At 53.6% G+C, this 19,922-nt stretch overlaps 1 protein-coding gene across 1 annotated transcript in view; it reads left to right on the plus strand.

The window, feature by feature from the left end:
* The window catches only part of COL27A1 (collagen type XXVII alpha 1 chain), a 136,513-nt gene extending 116,591 nt beyond the window's left edge, over positions 1-19,922 (plus strand). The window contains exons 42-61 of the mRNA XM_047099631.1: positions 1,240-1,296; positions 1,487-1,540; positions 2,068-2,121; positions 2,384-2,437; positions 3,087-3,140; positions 3,453-3,560; positions 4,030-4,137; positions 5,005-5,112; positions 8,839-8,892; positions 9,303-9,365; positions 9,752-9,805; positions 9,948-9,983; positions 10,104-10,121; positions 10,353-10,388; positions 10,676-10,702; positions 13,039-13,104; positions 13,452-13,620; positions 14,544-14,653; positions 16,320-16,538; positions 19,776-19,922. Coding sequence (XP_046955587.1) covers positions 1,240-1,296; positions 1,487-1,540; positions 2,068-2,121; positions 2,384-2,437; positions 3,087-3,140; positions 3,453-3,560; positions 4,030-4,137; positions 5,005-5,112; positions 8,839-8,892; positions 9,303-9,365; positions 9,752-9,805; positions 9,948-9,983; positions 10,104-10,121; positions 10,353-10,388; positions 10,676-10,702; positions 13,039-13,104; positions 13,452-13,620; positions 14,544-14,653; positions 16,320-16,538; positions 19,776-19,922 — 1,596 coding nt within the window. The remainder of the gene's footprint in view (positions 1-1,239; positions 1,297-1,486; positions 1,541-2,067; positions 2,122-2,383; positions 2,438-3,086; positions 3,141-3,452; positions 3,561-4,029; positions 4,138-5,004; positions 5,113-8,838; positions 8,893-9,302; positions 9,366-9,751; positions 9,806-9,947; positions 9,984-10,103; positions 10,122-10,352; positions 10,389-10,675; positions 10,703-13,038; positions 13,105-13,451; positions 13,621-14,543; positions 14,654-16,319; positions 16,539-19,775) is intronic.

A 19,922-nucleotide genomic window follows, 5' to 3' on the forward strand; every position in this document is an offset into this window, starting at 1 on the left:
GCCAAAGGACTGCAGCTGCCAGCCCTCAGGACTGATTTGGGCCAGCTCCTTCTCCTGCCTCCCAGGCTTCCCCTTCAGTCCCGGCCAACACCGAGAGGGCCCGGGGCGCCCTGGCTGGAGCCCCCTGCCCAGCACGCACCCCCACGGGAGTGGCACCGGTTGTCTGGGGCTGGAACATTCTGAGCCCCGAGGTTCCGCCGCTCGCTGTCCTGCTTACACCTTCCCTGCAGCCAGCACATGGCATCCAGCCTCCTGTCTTGGGGGTGGACCAGGGCCCAGGGCGGCCTGCCAGGGCCCCACGGCCTCGAAACCCAATCTCTCCAATCCGACTGAATCCGTGCCACACATCGCCCCTGCTGTTATTGTCAGCAACGCCCAGTTTCCTGGCCACCTGAGGCCCTACTGTGTGGGCAGTCCTGAGCTTCCCTCACGGGGTCCTCAGAGCAGCACTGCAAGGCTTCCCTGTGCTGTCTGCAGATAGGAATCTGTCTGATGGACAAGACCCCCAAACTGGCCCACGGCCGAGTGCAACGTGGGGCAGCCCCCGGCCTGCTCTGGGGTTTTCTGGCCACTTCATCCCCGCAAAGGCCGGAGAAAGGGATTCTTATTCGGGGCTGAACAATGGAGCAGCCCACACCGCCTCTCTGTGCCTCAGTGTCCTCAGCTGTAAAATGGGAAGAATAGTATATCACCTGCTGCATAGGGTTGTTGGAAGTATGCAGCCAGTGTCTGTGTCTGGCCGGTGGCAGTGCCCTTGGCTGCCAGCTGTTGGAGCTATTGTCACTCCCTGAGGAGCACCACACGGGGCCTTCTCGTGTCATTTCCTGGAACTCCTCGGTATCACCGTTGTCCCTTCACCCTACCTCGCCCCCATTCCCCAGCTGAGACGAAGAACTCCGAGATGGGAAGGGACCTGTTGAGGGTCTGAGCAGCTGGTCCTGTGCAAAGCTGGGCATGACCCAGGTCTCTGCTCCGAGCTACCTGGGTCTTACAGCCTGAGGGCTCCTGCTCGGGGTGCCCAGCGGGGCAGACCGTAAAGAGCAGTATGCTGTGTTCCACGATCCTGGTTGCACGCCCGGGTCTGCCTTTCCCTCTCTGGCCTCAGTCTCCCCATCTGTAACCTTAAGTAGGCTGGACTTCATCTCTGACGAAGGCCCTTTCCACGCTGTGTGGAGTATCTAGAACTCCCCAAATTCACCAGGAGCGGGAAGTGTGTCTTAAAGCCCGTTGTGTCCACAGGGGGAGCAGGGCGAGGATGGCAAGGCCGAGGGGCCCCCTGGGCCACCTGGAGATCGGGTAAGTCCCCCTTCCGGTCCCCTGGACCCCCACCCAGGTGGAGCCCTAGCTTCTTGCTGTGGAGAGGGGGAGGGGAGGTTGGCAGGGGTGAGGCTGCTGCCAGCTTGAGAGCCGGTGGCCAGTGAGACCCAGACCCAGGTCTGCATCGCCTGCACCTGGTGGCTCATATTTTGTTGTCCTTGTCATTCAGGGCCCCATAGGCGATCGAGGAGACCGCGGGGAGCCAGGGGACCCTGGATACCCCGTAAGTATCCGAACTCCTGCCCGCTGGCGGCCTCCAGCATGTTCTGCAGGGACATTCCTCAGCCCTCACAGGCGCCTGGCGGGAGAACAGCCTTCACCAAGAGACAAGCCCTCCCTCCCACCATCAGTGCCCAGCTTGAAGCACAGACCCCCTGAAAGAGGGCTCAGGCCAGAATTCATGCTGACAGGGGGACCGTCGGAGGGAGAGGATGAGATGGGAGACAGAGACCCCTTTCCTCGCCGGGCCTCAGTCTCCCCATCCGTGGCCGGGAACAGCTCTCCCAACAGAAGCAGTGGATAGAAGCAGGAGACAAGCCACTGGGGGAGCACCTGGCCCCCCGCCAGGCTCCTCCTCTCACGGGCAGGGTCATTATTCCACGGCTTTGCAGATTAGCGAGCCCAGAGAGGGGACGATGACACATGGCTATAGGAAGAGTAAGCGCTGGGGGGCTCCTCCAGGCCGGAAGTTGCCCCGGCCCCCAGCCCTGCCAGGATGGGCCCCCTCACTGGTCTCTCCTTGGCTTCCAGGGGCAGGAGGGTGTGCAAGGCCTCCGTGGAGACCCAGGCCAGCAGGGCCTACCAGTGAGTGGTGCTTCCTGTCCCCCACCCGGCCCCCGCCCCGGAGGTGGGTGGACAGCAGTGGGGGAAGTAATGGCCCCTTTAAAGCACAGAGGGATCCTCCCTGTGGGATAGCCTGGGGCAGTCCCCTCTGGTTTCTCCTGCCCTGATGCTTGGGGCACCCCCAAGCCCCTCCCACCCCTCCCCCTCCAGGCGGACACTGGCTACTGCCCTCCCCAGGGGGGAATCTTGGGGCTGCTTTGCATCATCTCACCTTGGTTTGCAGGGGCATCCGGGACCCCGGGGACGTCCAGGACCCAAAGGATCGAAAGGGGAAGAGGTGAGAGGGCTGACGTCCACAAGGGAGGCTGGGAGGGGCAGACACTGGCCCAGGCACAGAGCACGTGGGAGGCTGGACTGGTTGGTGCCCTGCAGGGTGCTTCAGGTCAAGATCTCTTTGCTTCAAAGGGCCTGAGGGGTGGGGGTGGAGGGATTACCAGCCCAGTATGCGGGGCCTCCAGGAGGGGGACTTTCCTGTCTTGTACCCAGAGCCCTTACGTCTGCCTCCACTGAGGCACTGAGGTTGTTGGGCCGGTGCTGTCTGAATGCCCTCAACCTCCCCTGCTCCCCCACCCCCCACCACTGTCCCAGGCCACAGGGATATAGCCACACTCTGAGGATCAAAGGAGCTCCCGGGCTCAGGTTCCCACTAGGAAATTGCCGTACCTGGAGCCTCTGTAGCAAGGGGAGTCAGAGGGGGCCCAGGGCCCAGAGCAGGGGCAGTGACAGCACTGGCAGGTTCCAAGGCCAGCCTGCCCCTGGGCTTCCAGGCCGGGGCTCTTGGGCCCATGTGCAGATTCAGATGCTGCCCAAGAGGTAGAGGGACAGGCCACACAGGGGCCCCATAATCCTCTCAGCACCTGTCCCAGAACTCCTAGGGGTCTGTCCTCTTCCAGGCAGCTTCCATCATGTGCCCCTTGATTTTTCAGGGACCAAAGGGAAAGCAAGGCAAGGCAGGGACACCTGGACGAAGGGGGATTCAGGTGAGTGACCCATGCATGGCCGGTTCTCTCCCGCCTGCCTCCCAGCCCTCCCCAGAAGCCCTCCCCAGCTTTTTTTTTTAATGTTTATTTATTTTTGAGAGAGAGAGAGAGAAAGTGCATGAGCAGGGGAGGGGCGAAGAGAGAGAGGGAGCCACAGAATCCAAAGCAGGCCCCAGGCTCTGAGCTGTCAGCACAGAGCCCGATGCAGGGCCTGAACCCACAATCCACGAGATCATGACCTGAGCTGAAGTCAGACATTCAACCAACTGAGCCCCCCAGGCACCCCATCACCAGCTTCTTTTATACCTCCAGGGCCTGCAGGGGCTGCCAGGGCCTCGGGGCGTGGTGGGGAGACAGGGCCCCGAGGGGATGGCTGGACCAGATGGGTTTCCTGGCCGGGATGGTCAAGCAGGACAGCAGGTGAGCAGGGGTTAACAGATGGTGTCTTGTGTGTGTTGGGGGCGGGGTGGGGTGGGGGGTGGGGTTCTGCCATAGGCCATGGGCCAGGAGAAGCAGGTTTGGAAACTTGCATGGGGCAGAACCAACATATCCAGAAGTTTCCTGCATGGGCAATGGCCTCAGTCCTTGGGACCTGGGAATGTGGCGCTTCTGACTGTCCATGTTTGCACCCAGAAGGTCCTGCCCCATCCAGTGCAGGGAACTTCTGCCTTTAAGGTCCCTCCTCCTCCCTACCTGCAAATGCGCAGCTACTGGTGTTTCACTGGTCCAGCTGTCCTCACACACACAGGCGGGATGACCTCCCCCGTGGAGTCTGACCTCCCCCTTCCAGGTCCACCCAGAATTCACCGGGACTTTGGGGTCATTCTGCCTTCTTGGCTGCCTATTTCCTGAAACACAAGAGATGCTCTTCTGCCATCTTTCTTTACAGGGGGAGCAGGGAGATGATGGGGACCCTGGCCCCATGGGCCCTGCAGGGAAGAGAGGAAACCCAGGTGTGGCCGGCTTGCCTGGAGCACAGGGGCCCCCAGGATTCAAGGTCAGACTCTCGTTAATACACTTACCCACCCCTGGCACCCTTTCAGCCTTGGTACTAACCATAATGACACTCAGCAGTGTCATTATGGGCACCCATGTCCCACGGCCCATGTGAAAATGGAGTTCATGTCGCTGACATTTCTCAGGGGTCCCTGCCCCAGGCTTGAACCTGACTTACAGGAAAGTGTATCCAGGTAGCTAATAATTCTAGAAGACACCCTCCAGGCCTTAATAAAACAGGCAAACTGGTTACTAAGCTGTCCTTGGGCGCCCTCTTGTGGGCGTTCGTGGAACAAAGGCAAGGTAGTGCTCCCAGCCAGCACCCCCTTCTAACAGGCTTCTTTTTAGAAAGCTTCCCTGAGCGGTGGGGAGGCAGTGCTGAGTCGGTCTGAGCCCAGGACTAGACACAGAAGGGGAGACTGAGATGGATGAGTCAGACATGGCTCCTCCTGCCCTCCCCAAGCTCGAGGTTTAGTTGGGGAGAGGCTGGAACCCTCTGCGGGAACAGCAGGCAGAGGGAGAGGTGGCCTTGGCCCAGGGAGGGTTTAAATGAGGCGAGAAGGGGAGGAACGGCTGGAGCAGGGGTGCGGAGCTGGGAACTTCGTGGTCTGCTGGGAGGAAACAGTGTCGAGGAGAGGCAGGGTGAGGAGTGGAGGGGAAGTTGGAGCTTGAATGCCACAGTAAGGAAAAGAGGCTGTCCTCTCAAGGAGGCTGAAATTCTGAGCCCCCACCAGGTCTGTATCTGAGCCCAAGAATCCTGAGATGTCGGCTGACCCTGTGGAATCACTCTCTTGGATCTCCCTGCCCCTCCCGTAGAACCATGTCCCCCTTTGGTCATTTTGATATTTTGGGTTTTTTTTTTTTTAAGGGTGAAAGTGGATTGCCTGGGCAGCTGGGCCCGTCTGGCAAACGAGGGACAGCAGGTGGAACCGGGCTTCCTGGGAACCAGGGGGAGCCTGGATCCAAAGGCCAGCCGGTGAGTGAGCCCCCGGGAATACAGATGTTCTCACACACACATGCACACAAATACTCACGTTCACACATGCACGCATAGGCCCAGAAGCCTCCCTCCTGCTCTGTGACAAGGGCAGAGCAACAGCCTCTCTGGGCACCAGATACTCGTCTGCCTCCCCTGAGCAGGGTGGCAGGAGGGAGGAGGCTCAGAAATGAGATCTGAGGGGCGCCTGGGTGGCTCAGTTGGTGGAGCGTCCGACTTCGGCTCAGGTCATGATCTCACGGTCCGTGAGTTCGAGCCCCGCGTCGGGCTCTGTGCTGACAGCTCAGAGCCTGGAGCCTGCTTTGGATTCTGTGCCTCCCTCTCTCTCTGCCCCTAACCCACCCACATTCTGTCTCTGTCTCTCTCAAAAATAAAAATAAACATTAAAAAAATTTTTTTTAAAAAAGAAATGAGATCTCAGGGGTCCCTTCAGAATGAGGAGATGTGGATCGCCACCTGAACCTGAAGTAGCCTTGTATCTATCTAAGAAGCTCATTCTGTGATTTGAAAAGCATCTCACAAGGAAAACTCTGGGCTCAGATGACTACAGTGGAGAATTCTAGTAAAAGTTTATGGAAGAAGTACTACTGATTCTTCATAAACTTTTCCAGAAAATTGAAGAGGGGGGGGTCACTAATTCCCAACATAGTCTATGAAACTGACATTACCCTGATGTCAAAGCCGGACAGAGACATTGCAAGAAAATACAGACCAATATATCTCATAAATAGGAATACAAAAGTTTTCAATACAATTTCAGAAATACCAATCTAAGAATATATAAAAAGGGTAGTACATCAAGACCAAATGAGGGGTGCCTGGGTGGCTCAGTCAGTTGAGCGTCCGACTTCGGCTCAGGTCATGATCTCGTGGCTCGTGGGTTCGAGCCCCGCATCGGGCTCTGTGCTGACAGGTCAGGGACTGGAGCCTGCTTCGGATTCTGTGTCTCCCTCTCTCTCTGCCCCTTGCCTGCTCACACTCTGTCTCTGTCTCTCAAAAATAAACAAACATTAAAAAATTAAAAAAAAAAAAAAGAATGATTGACTGAATTTTTTCCCCAAGAAGCAGAAAAGAGTCAAAGATATTTGTTCTCACTACTTCGAAGTTTATTTTATTTATTTATTTTGAGAGAGAGAGAGAGAGAACACGGGCGTGTGTGTGCTGGGGAGGGGCAGAGAGAGAAGGAGACAGAATCCCAAGCAGGCTCCACACTGTCAGCGCAGAGCCGGATGCAGGGCTCGAACTCACAAATCGTAAGATCATGACCTGAGCCGAGATCAAGAGTCAGACGCTTACCCAGCTGAGCCACCCAGGCACCCCTGTTCTCACTACTTCTATTCAATATTGTACTGGCAGCTCTAGCCGATGCCATAAGGAATAAAAAAATAAATAAAAAGCATTCATGTCAAAAAGGAAGAGGTGAGTCTTTTTATTTGTAGATAAAATGATTATCTATATAGAAAATCCGGTGGAGGGGCACCTGGGTGGCTCAGTCAGTTAAGCATCTGACTTCGGCTCAGGTCATGATCTTATGGTTTATGAGTTCGAGCCCCGCCTTGGGCTCTGTGCTGACAGCTCAGAGCTTGGAGCCTGCTTAGGGTTCTGAGTCCCACTCTCTCTCTCTCTGCCCCTCCCCTGCTTGTGCTTGTTCTCTCTCTCTCTCTCTCTCTCTCTCTCTCTCAAAAGTGAATAAACATTTAAAAAAATTAAAAATAAAAAAAAATCCAGTGGAATCTACAGGAAAGCTACTAGGACAAGTGAGTATAGCAAGATGGCTGGACGCCAGCTCAATATGCACACATGAACTAAATCTTGGGGCGCCTGGGTGGCTCAGTGGGTTAAGCGTCCGACTTCAACTCAGGTCATGATCTCATGGTCCATGAGTTCAAGCCCTGCATCAGGCTCTGTGCTGACAGCTGAGAGCCTGGAGCTTGCTTCGGATTCAGTGTCTCTGTTTCTTTCTGCCCCTCCCCCACTCAGGTTCTGTCTCTCAAAAATAAATAAACTGTTAAAAAAAATGAACTGAATCTCTATGCACTAGCCATGATCAGAACTTGAAATCTGAAAAGCAATATTGTTAATAATAGCAGAAGAAATAGGAAATACTTAGAGACACATGTGACAAGAGGTGTACAAGACACGTGGGCTGAAAAACTGCAAAGCATTTCTGAAATAAATTGAGGAAGACCTAACTAAATGGAGGAACTTACTGTGTTCGCTGGTCAAAGGCGCAATATTGTTAAGATGTCAGTTTTCCTCCCGTTGGTATCTGGATTCAACGCAATCCCAATCAAAATCCCATCAAGGCTTCCTTGTGGAAAATAAGAAGCTGAGTCTAACATTCGCTTGGAAATGTGAAGGATCTGGAAGAAACAAAGCAACTTGAAGAAATGCGCGAGTTGGAGGACTTGTAGTATTTGATTCCAAGCTACAGTAATCAAGAAAGTGTGGTATTGCCATAAACATACTAATAACAGGTCAAAGGAACAGCACAGAGAATCCACACGTGTAGTCACACCCGTGTATGGATAACTGGTTTTTGACAAAGTTGCAAAAACGATTCAGTGGATACAGAGCAGTCTTTTCCAGCAAAAGGTACCGGGACAATTGGACACCTTATACCCTGTACAGAAATTAACTCCACATCCATCATACACCTAAAACTGTAAAACTTTTAGAAGAAAGGGTAGAAGAAAATCTTTGAGACCATGGGTTATACAAAGATTTCTTAGATATGACAGCAAAATCATGACCCATTTAAAAAAATTGATAAAGTGGGCTTTATCAATATGGAAGGCTTTTGCTCTTCAAAGGTAAGAGAATAAAAAAGACAAGCCACAGACTAAGAGGAAGTACAAATCATATATCTAGTAAAGGGTTTGTATCTAGGATATGTAAAGAACTCTCAAAGCTCATTAATAAGAAAAGGAGTAGCCCAATAAAGAAATGAGGCAAAAGGCTTAGACGCTTCAGAGAAGACGGACGGATGGCAGATAAGCACATAAAAAGATCAGCACCGCTAGTCTTCAGGCAAATGCTCATTAAAACCACAATGAGGTGCCGTTGCACACCTGTTGGAATGGTAACAATTTTCAAAGGCTGAGCACACCAAGTGTTGGCAAGGGTGTGGGGCACCTGGAACTCTCCTGCTCCGCTAACAGGAATGTAAAGTGGTGCAACCGCTTTGGAAAACAGCTGGGCGCTTTCTTTAAAAGTTAAGCACGCACCTACGGTATAATCCCGGCCTCCAGAATCGCTCACACCCCGTCGCTCCCCACAATGGCATCTGGGTGAATATGAGCAAGTTCCTGCTCTCTCTGAGCCTCGGTTTTCTCATCTGTGAACAGGGCACACTGTGCCCTCCTGGGCCGATGCAGGAATGCAAAGCACCTGGCACATTGCAGGCCCACAGCTAAAGGTTATTCTGAGGGACGCAGTCCTTGGGAGAGCCTTTGGGATGGGTGGGGAAGAGCCTGTGGATCCTCTCATCCTCTTCCTTGAAGACCTGGGACGGGAGAACCTAAGCGTTCTAGAGCATTCTCACCCGACAGAGGGCATACAGTGTCCAGTGTGTGAGCTCTTCACCCTCACCAAGGTGGAGCCGCTGATGTCCCTGGGAGAAGGCAGGCCCAGAGGTCCTGGGTGGTTGGCTGGGCATCCTTGTCCTGGCCCCACTCACCCCATCTCATTCTGCTCCCCGCACAGGGCGACTCTGGCGAGATGGGCTTCCCAGGAATGGCCGGCCTCTTTGGACCCAAGGTACAGATTCCTACTCCATATCGTTCCTGTTGGGGTCCCATCCATCTACCTAGTTTGTCCATTTATCCATTTACTTTTGCAACAAGTTTTTCATAAGCACGTACAGTGGTGGGCCGGAAAAGAGCGAGAATCGAGCACGGATACCCTCGTTCCCCAGAACTCACATTCCAGCAGACCTGGGTTCTAAGCCCACCTCCCCAGTTTATCTGCTCTGTGCCTTAGGCAAGTTACTTTGGATCTCCAATTCTCAGTTTTGCCATCTATAAAATGGGTGTGATAACCATAGAGGGTCGTTGAAATGGTTAAGAACAGAGGCTTACACTATATAAGCACAGAGCCAGCACACTGCTACCTGCTTAGTAATTGTCAAGCCACCCAGACACAGACAGCCCTTCTTCTGCCTCCCACAGGGCCCTCCTGGAGACATCGGCTTGAAAGGCATCCAGGGCCCTCGGGGGTCCCCCGGCTTGATGGTGAGTCCTCTCCTTGTCTGTCCTAGTGGGGACAGTCGCCCAGGCCAAAGGCTGGCCAGCCATCCGCTGGGTGCATACAGGCCTTATTCCTCCTGCTCCTTCAGACTCGAGCCCCCTCTGCCCGCAGCCTTCTATCCCCTTGCCTGTGCCCTTCCTGCCCAGCTGGGCTGCCGCCTCCCCCTTTTACCTGCTCCCCTCCCCCCACTCTTCGTAGCCCACCCCAAGGCACACAGGAGGGGCCCCGGAGGTGCATGGTCTGGCCCCGTTTGAGGAAGTCTCCCTTCCATCCCCATGGGATACTCAGGCTGCCGTCCACTCTCCTGTCCCTGTGACTCAGTTCCCCAGGCCCTAGGAGGAGAACACACAAGCCTTTCTCTCTCCTTTAGGGAAAGGAAGGCATCATTGGCCCCCTCGGAATCCTGGGACCTTCAGGACGCCCGGTACGTGTAGGGGGCTGACCAGAAAGACTGCTGAGGCAAGCTTGTCTCTGTGACCCAGGGCCAGTCTGAGCCTCAGTTTCCCCATCTTGGAAATAGAACTTCCCCTCTGAGTCCTCTCTTACTGGGCCATGATTTATTGCAGGGTCCAAAGGGCGACAAAGGCAGCCGAGGGGACTTGGTGAGTCGATGGCTGCAGGGGGCAGCACTCCAGTGGGTAGGGGTGGGGTGGGGGACAAGGGCAGGGGCACAGCTCAGCCCTATCCCCTAACTGTCTCTCTCTGCTTCTGTCCTCCTCCAGGGACTGCAAGGTCCGAGGGTGAGTGGGCTGGGGTATGAGGGCTGGTGGGATGGGGATGGGGTGTGGGGGGTGGTGATGACCACTGAAGTCCTCAGGCACCTTCTTTCCCTTTGGACCTCAGTCATCCCATCCGTACCCGTCTGTGCTGGAGGTACGACTGTCCTGGGTCTCAGGTCCACTTGAGGAGGCCTGGGGTGGGGAAGATGGAGGGCCTTTGACCCAGTCCTCACTGTTCTTCTTTCCCTCCAGGGTCCTCCTGGTCCCAGAGGCCGGCCTGGCCCACCGGTAGGTATCATGCTCGGTGCCCTTGAACTCCAGGGCAGGTGGCAGAGCTCCTCTGAATGAGGCCCAAGGCTTTGCTGGCAGCTGCTTGTCTTGGCCCTGACCCTGCAGGGCTCACAAGCTTCCACAGACTTCCAGGAGACTGTGGAGCACAGACCCTGCCTCCAGAAGAGCAGAGACCAGCTCTGCGTGTCCCCTGTGCCCAGGTGGCCCCTCCAGGCTCCTGACAGCCCCTGCGGACTCCAGCACCCAGACCCCACCAAATACTGACTGAGGCTCTTCCTTTTCAGGGTCCTCCAGGGAGCCCTATCCACTTTGTAAGTTGGAGAATGTTCTCTTTGGCCTCCTTGGGGTAAGGCCTGGGAGGGTGGGGGGATGGTTGGCAGCTGACCTCGTTCTGGTCACAATGGCTAGAACCCTAAGCTAGGCCCGGGGATGCCCACGTGGTTTTGTCCCCCCACACCGGACCCTGGACCCTAAAGCAGCAGAAAGAGGCCAGAGGGTGGGGAGTTGATGTTTTAGCCAGGATGTGCCCCTGACTGGGAACCCAGGGGGACACTCCAGCGGCCGGGCCCCTGGTCCTGATCCTGTTAGTGTGCTCAGTACAGATCAGCTGACTGCCGAGGATCTAAACAGGTTCTGATATCAATTCAAGCTTGACCCAGGGTGGCCGTTTCCCATACCCAAGAGCAATTCTGGGACACTAGCCGAGTGCCCTACAGTTCAACTCCATTCTGACACTGTGTATCGGGAGAAAGCATTAGACCCCACCGGTTCTCGGTCCTACGGGACCCATCCCCCATCCTGCCCACCTCAGATGCCTGGTTGTCACCTGCGCTTCTACCAACTGGCTATAAAGCGGAGGTCCCCATGCCCCTCATTGGGGTCAGTTAATTTGCTACAGCAGCTCACAGAGCAGAGAAACGTTTCACTTACTAGATGACCGGTTTATTATAAAAGGAAATCACTCGGGAATAGCCAGGTAGAAGACAGGCACAGGGCAAGGCATGAGACAGAGGCTCAGACTCGCGTGCCCTCTCCGGGTGGCCACTCTCCCCAGAAGTCAAGGTCTCTGAGTGCCATCCCTTTGGGGTTTTAGGGAGGCTTCGTTACATAAGCGTGATTGATGAAATCATTGGCCATTGGTGTTGATCCAAGGCCTCCGAGGAGTCCCTCCCTGTGTTACCACTGTGCTGGCTGACTGTGACAGTCAGGCCCTGACGGCGTCCCCGGGAATGGCTGAGGGGGAGGGATGAACGGAACAGGAGCCCTCATGCCGCTAGGCCCCTCGGAGCTCTGCTCTTCTCACCTCTCAGCATCTCACTGTCCGTCCCCTCAGCGTCATCCACCAAAATAAACTGATGGCTCTGACCTCTCGCTCTGCACCAACCCCAGCCCTTCTCTTCTCTAAGGAAGCCAGACAGCTAGGGGAAAGTGAAGAGATCTGGGGGGGGGGGACCCCTTTCCATCTAAAAATGGAAAATTCAAGGAATTTGAATTTTTTTTGCATAAGAGCTGATATATTGAGTGTTTGTGATAGGCAGACACCGTTAGATGTGCTTTTCATGGATTAGCTCACTGATTTCCTCTCAAGGTTCTGAGAGTTTTATAATCATGCCCATTCTCAGGGTCCTGATGCAGAGAGACAGTAAGCAACCTTCCCAGATCATGCAGTTAGCAAGCAGCAAGGCTGAGATGTGAACTTGAGAAATACCTGTAGAGTCTGGGCTCTGGACCTCTCGGGCTTTGCTCTCGGTCCTGCTCTCCCTGTCACTGTTCTCACGGCAAGACCGCTGCTGTGCTTCTGGAAAGTCCAGTGCTAGGGTTGGAGGCACAGGTGTGTGGTTGACAGCTACAGTGCAAGCTAGAGGAGAAACACAGGCACTGGCGACACACAGAGAAAGGAACCGCACCCAGCCTAGGGGCGGGAGCCCGATGAAGGATTTCCCGAGGAAGCTGACATGTAGGATGAGTCTAGGGCAGGGCTACTCAACTGCAGCCTTTACCAACAAATGATTCTTTGCTACGAGTGATTTTAGGGTGTTTAGCAGCGTGCCTGGCCTCTACCCACTAGATGCCAGAAGCAACCCCTCCTCCAGTTGTGACAGCCAAGAATGTCTCTAGATATAGCCAAATGTCCCCCTGGGGGCAACACTGCCCCTAGTTGAGAACCACTGGATCAGGAGATAGCCAGATGGAGCATTGGAGGGTAAGAAGAATGATCCAGGTGATGGGAACAGCATGCGCAAAGGCCCCGTGGCTAGATAGAGCATGGTGCTTAGCGATTTGGGAACACAAGAGTGCGTCTGGTGCACAGAGTTTGTGTGACCGAGAGAAGAGAGGCTGGGCCAGAGACCACAACACTCAGCCCAGGTCTTGTAACCACGTGCAGGAGTTTGTACTTAATCCTGAGGGTGATGGAGAGCTAGGGAAGGCCTGGAGAAAGGGAGTGGAAGGGTCAGCTCTGACTCCGTTTGCAAGTGGAGGAAAGACAGAGAGTTCCACAGAAGGCAGGCGACTTGGCCGTGATACCACCCGGGAAGGTGGCTGGGAGAGCTCGTGCTCAGACCCTGGGTCTCCCTCTTGGTGAGTCTGGGAGGTCTTGGGGCCACGAGCGGGGACAGGATGCACACCCCGTCTCCTCTTTGCACAGCAGCAAGATGACCTTGGAGCAGCTTTCCAGACGTGGATGGACACAAATGGCGCACTGAAAGCAGAGGTACCTCCGGGCCCCCTGCCTGCAAGAGATCCCCTCCTGGGGGAGACAGAAGGAATGGCTCGTGTGTGGTCAACAGCCTCCATGTGGCCTGCACCGAGCGTCCCACGGCTTATTTGTTCCTGAGCTGGAGCTGGCGGCTGGGGGAGTCGATGCTGGCCCTCCACTCCCTTACGCTTCCAGACTCTGGGGCAGCCCCCATGCCATCCCTGGCCCCCAGTTTCCCTACCTGTTAAGTGGGGGGAGCCGCATCGTCTCCCAAGTACAAGAACTCGCAGCTGCAGAGGCTTAGACCTCGGGCCGGGCCGGGACCTCAAGGAGCCAGTGACCACCTTCTCTCCTCGTGACAGGGTTACAGCCATCCAGACCGGCTGGTGCTGGACCAGGGAGGGGAGATCTTTAAAACCTTACACTACCTCAGCAACCTCATCCAGAGCATTAAGACGCCCCTGGGCACCAAAGAGAACCCTGCCCGGGTCTGCCGAGACCTCATGGACTGTGAGCAGAAGATGGTGGACGGTACGAGGGCCTGTGGGGTCTGAAGACAAGGCTTCCGCCCCTCGGGGTGGAGCGGGCCAGGCAGGGGAGTTCCAGGAGGGGCTGGGGGAGATGGGGCATTGGAGTCTTGGCTCACTGGGACCAAGATTCTGTCCTTGGGGAGACAGGCACCTGGGGTGGTCGTTTATCCGCTCAACAAACAGTCACTGGGCCCCACAAGGCAGGCCTTGTGCTTCCGGGGTGTGGGGGAATGCTTGCACCCTTTCAGAGCCCACGGTTCTGCAAGCTGGGGACAACCGTTGCAGTGCAAGGAGATAAGAGCCTTGTCGGGACAAGCCTCCAAGGGCGAGGACAGGGCAGGGGACTGGGGAGGGGGGGGGCTGTCATGGATTCTCTGAGAACCAGGATCCCCCCCCCCCCCGCTTCCCGTCCACACCTCTTCTCTCCACTGACAACAAGGTAGATTAGTGGCCGGTTGTCCTGCTCTTTCAGCTGTGGGGCCTTCGGCTCCCTTGGAAGGCCTTTGGGGAAACCGGGGGCCGGCAGAGGTGTCTAGCCGGTGGGGTGGAGGCCTGATTCCCGCCCCTCCCCCCCTGCAAGCCTTGGGGGAAGAGCCCCTTCACCCAGATGATCCCTAAATCCCTTGGGCGAGTGATTCCGCCTCTCTCAACCTCAGCTGTCCCCTCTGTAAAGTGGACGCTTCACAGGAGCACCAGAGGCAAGGGCTCAGCCTTGTGACCCCTCCAGGGCCCCTGCCAGCTGTGAGCTCTGCCCAGAGGCCTTGTTCCCATCTCAAGGGCTCATGGGATCCTTTTCTGCTCCCTTCCCCGACGTCGTGCCCCGCTGGGGCTCCGCGGGTCACCAGGGGTGCGGTCCACCTGCAGAACCAAGCCCCGGGCTCCTCCCCACATACACATGCCATCCCCCGTCCATGCTGCCTGCAGGTACCTACTGGGTGGATCCAAACCTTGGCTGCTCGTCCGACACCATCGAAGTTTCCTGCAACTTCACACATGGTGGACAAACGTGTCTCAAGCCCATCACGGCCTCCAAGGTCTGCTCCCACCCCCCCCGACACTGACCGGTCCTCTCTGCCCCTACCCTGCCCAGGGCTCCAGCCCACCCAAGTTATGGTCTGAGCCTCGGCTGTCTTGCTGCCTGGCTGTTTGTGAGCCTGATTCCTCTTCTGTAAACTGGGGACGAGTCCTTCTAAATCTGTGGTTGCCAAACCCTTTCGAGTCGTATGGTGATGTTAGTGGTGTTTCCTTCAAGTAGAACTTTCTGCCTCATACCAAAAACAGCAATAGTGGGCCCAGCTGGCCTGGCTTGGAGAGCCGCGAACCATCAGTACAAAAATAAGTCCGTGTGATGCTCACCGAGGACGCGCTGCCTGAGCTGTGTGTGCACACGTTTCACGGATGCTCAGTGCCTGCTTCCCACGTGCCCGTCTCTGGGCTGAGGGTTTGAGGTGGCTCAGGGCAGCTCAACAAGAAACCAGGACAGGTGGCGGCACTGAGGCATCACCACCCCCCCCTGCCCGGGGTTCCCTGCGGTGGATTGTGGGTCTGCGGGGTCAGCAAGTCCTCCATATGGGAGGACTCATGCTACAGTGGGAGGAGCCCATTGGCCTGCAGGGGAGGGATGGGGGCAGAGAACCCCTGCATCCCATCCCATCGGGCCTCCCGAGGAAGCTCCAGGAGCTGCCCCGTGCTGACCGGCTCTGACCCCGAGTTTAAGAATCTGCACGTGGCCAGCTGGTCAGCGAGTCTTGTCGGGTGGCCACCATGTGCCAGACGCAGGAAACACAGTAGCCTCATCAGTGCCCACCCCCACCCCAGCCAGGCTCTTTCCCCTCTGACTCTGAGTCTGGGGTTTGGGAACCCCCACCTCAAACCTGCCCAGCAGAGGGGTGAGGCCAGAGATGGCCCCTGCACTGGCCATCCCACCAGGAACAGTGGCCACCGTTTTGTGCCGGTCTCAGCCTATAAAGAACCAGCGTTGCGGCTGGGCCGGCCCTTGTGGTTCTTATTATGATTGCAAGGTGCCCTTCGCTACTAAGAAACTTTGAAAAAGTACAGGTTTGTTACTTACCGGACCTGAAAATCCCACAGCACATCGGGGGCGCACAGCCAGGTCGCTGGTGGAGAGAGGCGTGTGTGCAGGGGCCTGAGGCTCTGCTTTTATTGGGGTCCAGGGTGGGGACTTAGGGCTCCTCAGCACTTGCGTTACAAAAAGACAAAACCAATGGTCAGGGCTTAAGCTGCATCCACCGAAGCCATAAATCCTGTCCTTGTCGGTTGTTGGGACTGCCATTTCTGGGGTCTTGGGACTTAGAAAGGGTGGGGAGGGCACTTCTCATATTCCCCCTGTTCCAAGAGCCTCTTGATCTACTTCCTCTTCCTCTCTGGGCCTCAGGATCCCAGCTCAGCTCCAAAAACAAACCCCCTCCCACACCCATGCCATGGGGGAGGGATCAGGTGACTCCGGAACCCTCATAACTGTGGCCTCGGTTCTTTCCCGTCCTTGTTACTCCTTGGCTGTGGACTGGCTCACACTAGACCTCTATGTCCCTGTCTCCAGTGGGCACGCCTCTGGGGGCAAAGCCGGGAAAGGCTCACCAGGAAAGAGCTTCTCTGTGCGCCTTCCAGAGAGAGGTGAGGATATTTGAGAGCCTCGGGCAGCCGGCCTGACCCTACCTCACTGCCGTGTTTCTGCCACAGGTCGAGTTTGCTGTCAGCCGGGTCCAGATGAATTTTCTGCACCTGCTAAGCTCGGAAGTGACACAGCACATCACCATCCACTGCCTTAACATGACCGTGTGGCAGGAAGGCACGGGGCAGACCCCAGCCAAGCGGGCTGTGCGCTTCCGGGCGTGGAACGGGCAGATCTTTGAAGCAGGTGGTCAGTTCAGGCCAGAAGTGTCCATGGATGGCTGCAAGGTAGTTAATTATATTATAAAATTACTCGCAACAATTATTATAAAATTATACATAGCAATTAACGTCATACACGTTAGCACATTGCATTAGTATGTTAGTGTAATACAGTATATTGTATTAGCATAATGAGCAAATACATACCACTTTTTATCTTTGCGTAATAGTTTTATTACAACAGTTTTTAAAAATTCCTTTGATTCACTATCATCTCTGGGAAACTTCTGAGAGAAGATCTGGCTGATAGAAATTTCCCAGGCTGCTATAGATGGCTGTACTTACTTGCAAGGCTGCTTGTAGGAGAATGCATTTCTGGTCTTCTCTTTGCCCCCATCCTGACCAGGCTAATTGGTTCTCTTGACACTTTTGGTTATTTTTAAATGTCTAAATGTTTGGTTATTTTTAAATGTCTAAAACTGGGTGGGTTGTTGGCAGAGAGGGAGTCAGAAAGTTGTCCAGAAAAACCAGTTGCCCGAAATTAAACAAAACTAATAATACACAGTGTTAGGGAGGACGTGGGGAAACCAACACTCTTGCACAAAGCTATTTGGGAAAAAATTGGTAGAGGCTTTTGGGACCCAGCTGGATATATATACAGGAATACCTCAGAGGTATTGTGGGTTCAGTTGTATTCACTACAATAAAGTGAATATTGCAATAAATTAAGTCTAATTAATTTTTTTGCTTTCCCAGCACACACAGAAGTTATGTTTACATTATACTGCAGCCTATTAAGTATTTAACAGCATCGTGTCTTAAAAAACAAAGTACATACCTTAATTAAAAAATACTTCACTGAGGGGCACCTGGGTGGCTCAGTTAAGCGTCAGAGCACATTGGGCTCTGTGCTGACAGCCTGGAGCCTCCTTCAGATTCTGTGTCTCCCTCTTTCTCTGCCCCTCCCCGCCCTCTCAAAAATAAATAAACATTAAAAAATACTTCACTGATCGGGGTGCCCGGATGGCTCAGTCGGTTAAGTGTCTGACTTTGGCTCAGGACATGATCTGACCTGATCATGGGTTCAAGCCCCACATGTGGGGCTCTGTGCTGACAGCTCGGAGCCTGGAGCCCGTTTCAGATTCTGTGTCTCCCTCTCTCTCTGCCCCTCTCCTCCTCGCCCTCTGTTTCTCTCCCTCAAAAAAATAAACATTAAAAAAAATACTTCACTGCTAAAAAATGCCAGCCGTCATCTGAGCTTTCAGTGCATCATAATCGCTGCTCACAGGTCACCAAAACAAATATGATAGTCATGAAAAAGTTTGAAATGTTGCGAGAATTATGAAAATGTGACCCAGAGATACAAAGTGAGCAAATGCTGTCGGGACAGTGACACTGACACATGTTGCTCGACACAGGGGGTTGCCACTAACCTCTGATTTATAAAACACACATCTGTGAAGATCAGCAAAGCGCAGTGCAATGAAACGATGTTTGCCTGTACAGTAAAACCTTGGTTTGCGAGCATAATTCGTTCCAGAAACATGCTTGTAATCCAAAGCACTTGTATATCAAAGTGAATTTCCCCATCATGGAAACTCAGATGATTCGTTCCACAACCCAAAAATATTCATATAAAAATGATTACAATAGTGCAATAGAATACAAAATAATAAAGAAAATACAAAATATAAAGAAAAATAAAGACATTAACCTGCACTTACCTTTGAAAACCTTGGTGGCTGGTGTGAGGGAGACGAGAGAGGAGGGTTATTGTGTAGGACGACTTTCACTATAACGGAATCACTGCTGTCTATTGGCTCAGTGGAATCTTTCTCTTTTCCTGCAACTTTAACAAGGAACCTATCCAATGATTCTTGCTTTTGCCTCCTTTTGAGGATTTCGCAGAAATGTGACGTTGTATTGTTGTTAAACAGATTCATTGCTCGGGCTGCTACAGCCTTATTTGGGTGGCGCTTTTCTACAAAATTCTTCACTGTTTCCCACATTTTACACATCTCCCTAATCTCATTTTAAGTGAGGGATTCCTCTGCCTTTCTCTCCTCCTCCTCTACAGACGAGATGCACATGTAGACTTCTTATAAAATCTTGCAGTTTCGGCCACTCACATACCTCGCTCGTATTTCTTGATGACTTATTTCCTTCTTAACTTCCACTGTGATCGTCTCCTTCTTACTGGCTTTCTTTTCAACCTATTTCTGCATGGGGGCCATTGTACACGCTCACACGGATGTTGACTACAGGGCAGTATTAATAAACTCTTGTCATGTACTGTATTTAATGTAACTGGCAATAAGGTAGCAGAGGGAAGGGTCTATATCCGCAGGCAGCCTGGCCTAGAATGAAGCAAAGCATTCCTAAGCTTACACTTGTATGGAAGAGCAAAGGACTGTCTGTAGGTGCTTTGAAGTGACAAAAAATACACTAATGCCAGTCGTGGGCACCCCCTTCAACATTCTGAAAAATCACTGATTTCTGCCAAACACCCCAGCCTAAGACTCAGCATCCGAATATGGGAAACGATCACCCACAATCCCACTGGGAGAGGGAGAGAGAGAGAAAGAGAGAACCATTGGCTCAGTTGTGATCATGTGACATTTAGTGTCACATGCTACTTGTATTGCAAGACATCACTCGTTTATCAAGTTAAAAATGTATTAGAAATGTTTGCTCGTTCTTATGGAACATTTGCAGAACAAGTTACTCACAATCCAAGGTTTGATTGTATATCCAACATATTTCCAAAGCCTCAGAAACGTATGTATCCTTTGATCCAACAAATCTACTTCTAGAATCTGTTCTAGGGAAACAAGAACATGCCCAGAAGTTGAGCTCCAATGACGTTCCTTATGAGAATAGAAATAATAGACACAATCTAAATGGACGAATGCAGGGGCACCTGGGTGGGTCAGTTGGTGAAGCGTCCGACTTCAGCTCAGGTCATGATCTCGCAGTTTGTGGGTTCGAGCCCCATGTCGGGCTCTGTGCTGACAGCTCAGAGCTTGGACCCTCCTTCGGATTCTGTGTCTCCCTCTCTCTCTGCCCTTCTCCTGCTCGTTCTCTCTCTCTCTCTCTCTCTCTCTCTCTCTCTCTCAAAATTAAAAATAAATATTAAAAAATTTTTTAATAAATAAAAAAAAATTTTTAATGGGCAAATAAAGGTGGTCCCTACAGTGAAATACCATGAATCCATTAAAGATGGTGAGAGGAGATGAGAAGTGCATGTGACAGATGGTGGGGATTGTGAGGGTCACATGTGTACCCTTTCCCTTCTCCTCTCAGGTCCAGGATGGCCGCTGGCATCAGACGCTTTTCACCTTCCGGACCCAGGACCCGCAGCAGCTGCCCATCGTCAGTGTGGACAACCTCCCTCCTGCCTCATCAGGGAAGCAGTACCGCCTCGAAGTTGGACCTGCGTGCTTCCTCTGA

The sequence above is a fragment of the Lynx rufus genome, unplaced genomic scaffold (genome assembly GCF_022079265.1).
Source record: "Lynx rufus isolate CCGP_SWC_20201006 ecotype Redwood Valley unplaced genomic scaffold, mLynRuf1.p SCAF_10, whole genome shotgun sequence".
NCBI classification, from domain to species: domain Eukaryota; kingdom Metazoa; phylum Chordata; class Mammalia; order Carnivora; family Felidae; genus Lynx; species Lynx rufus.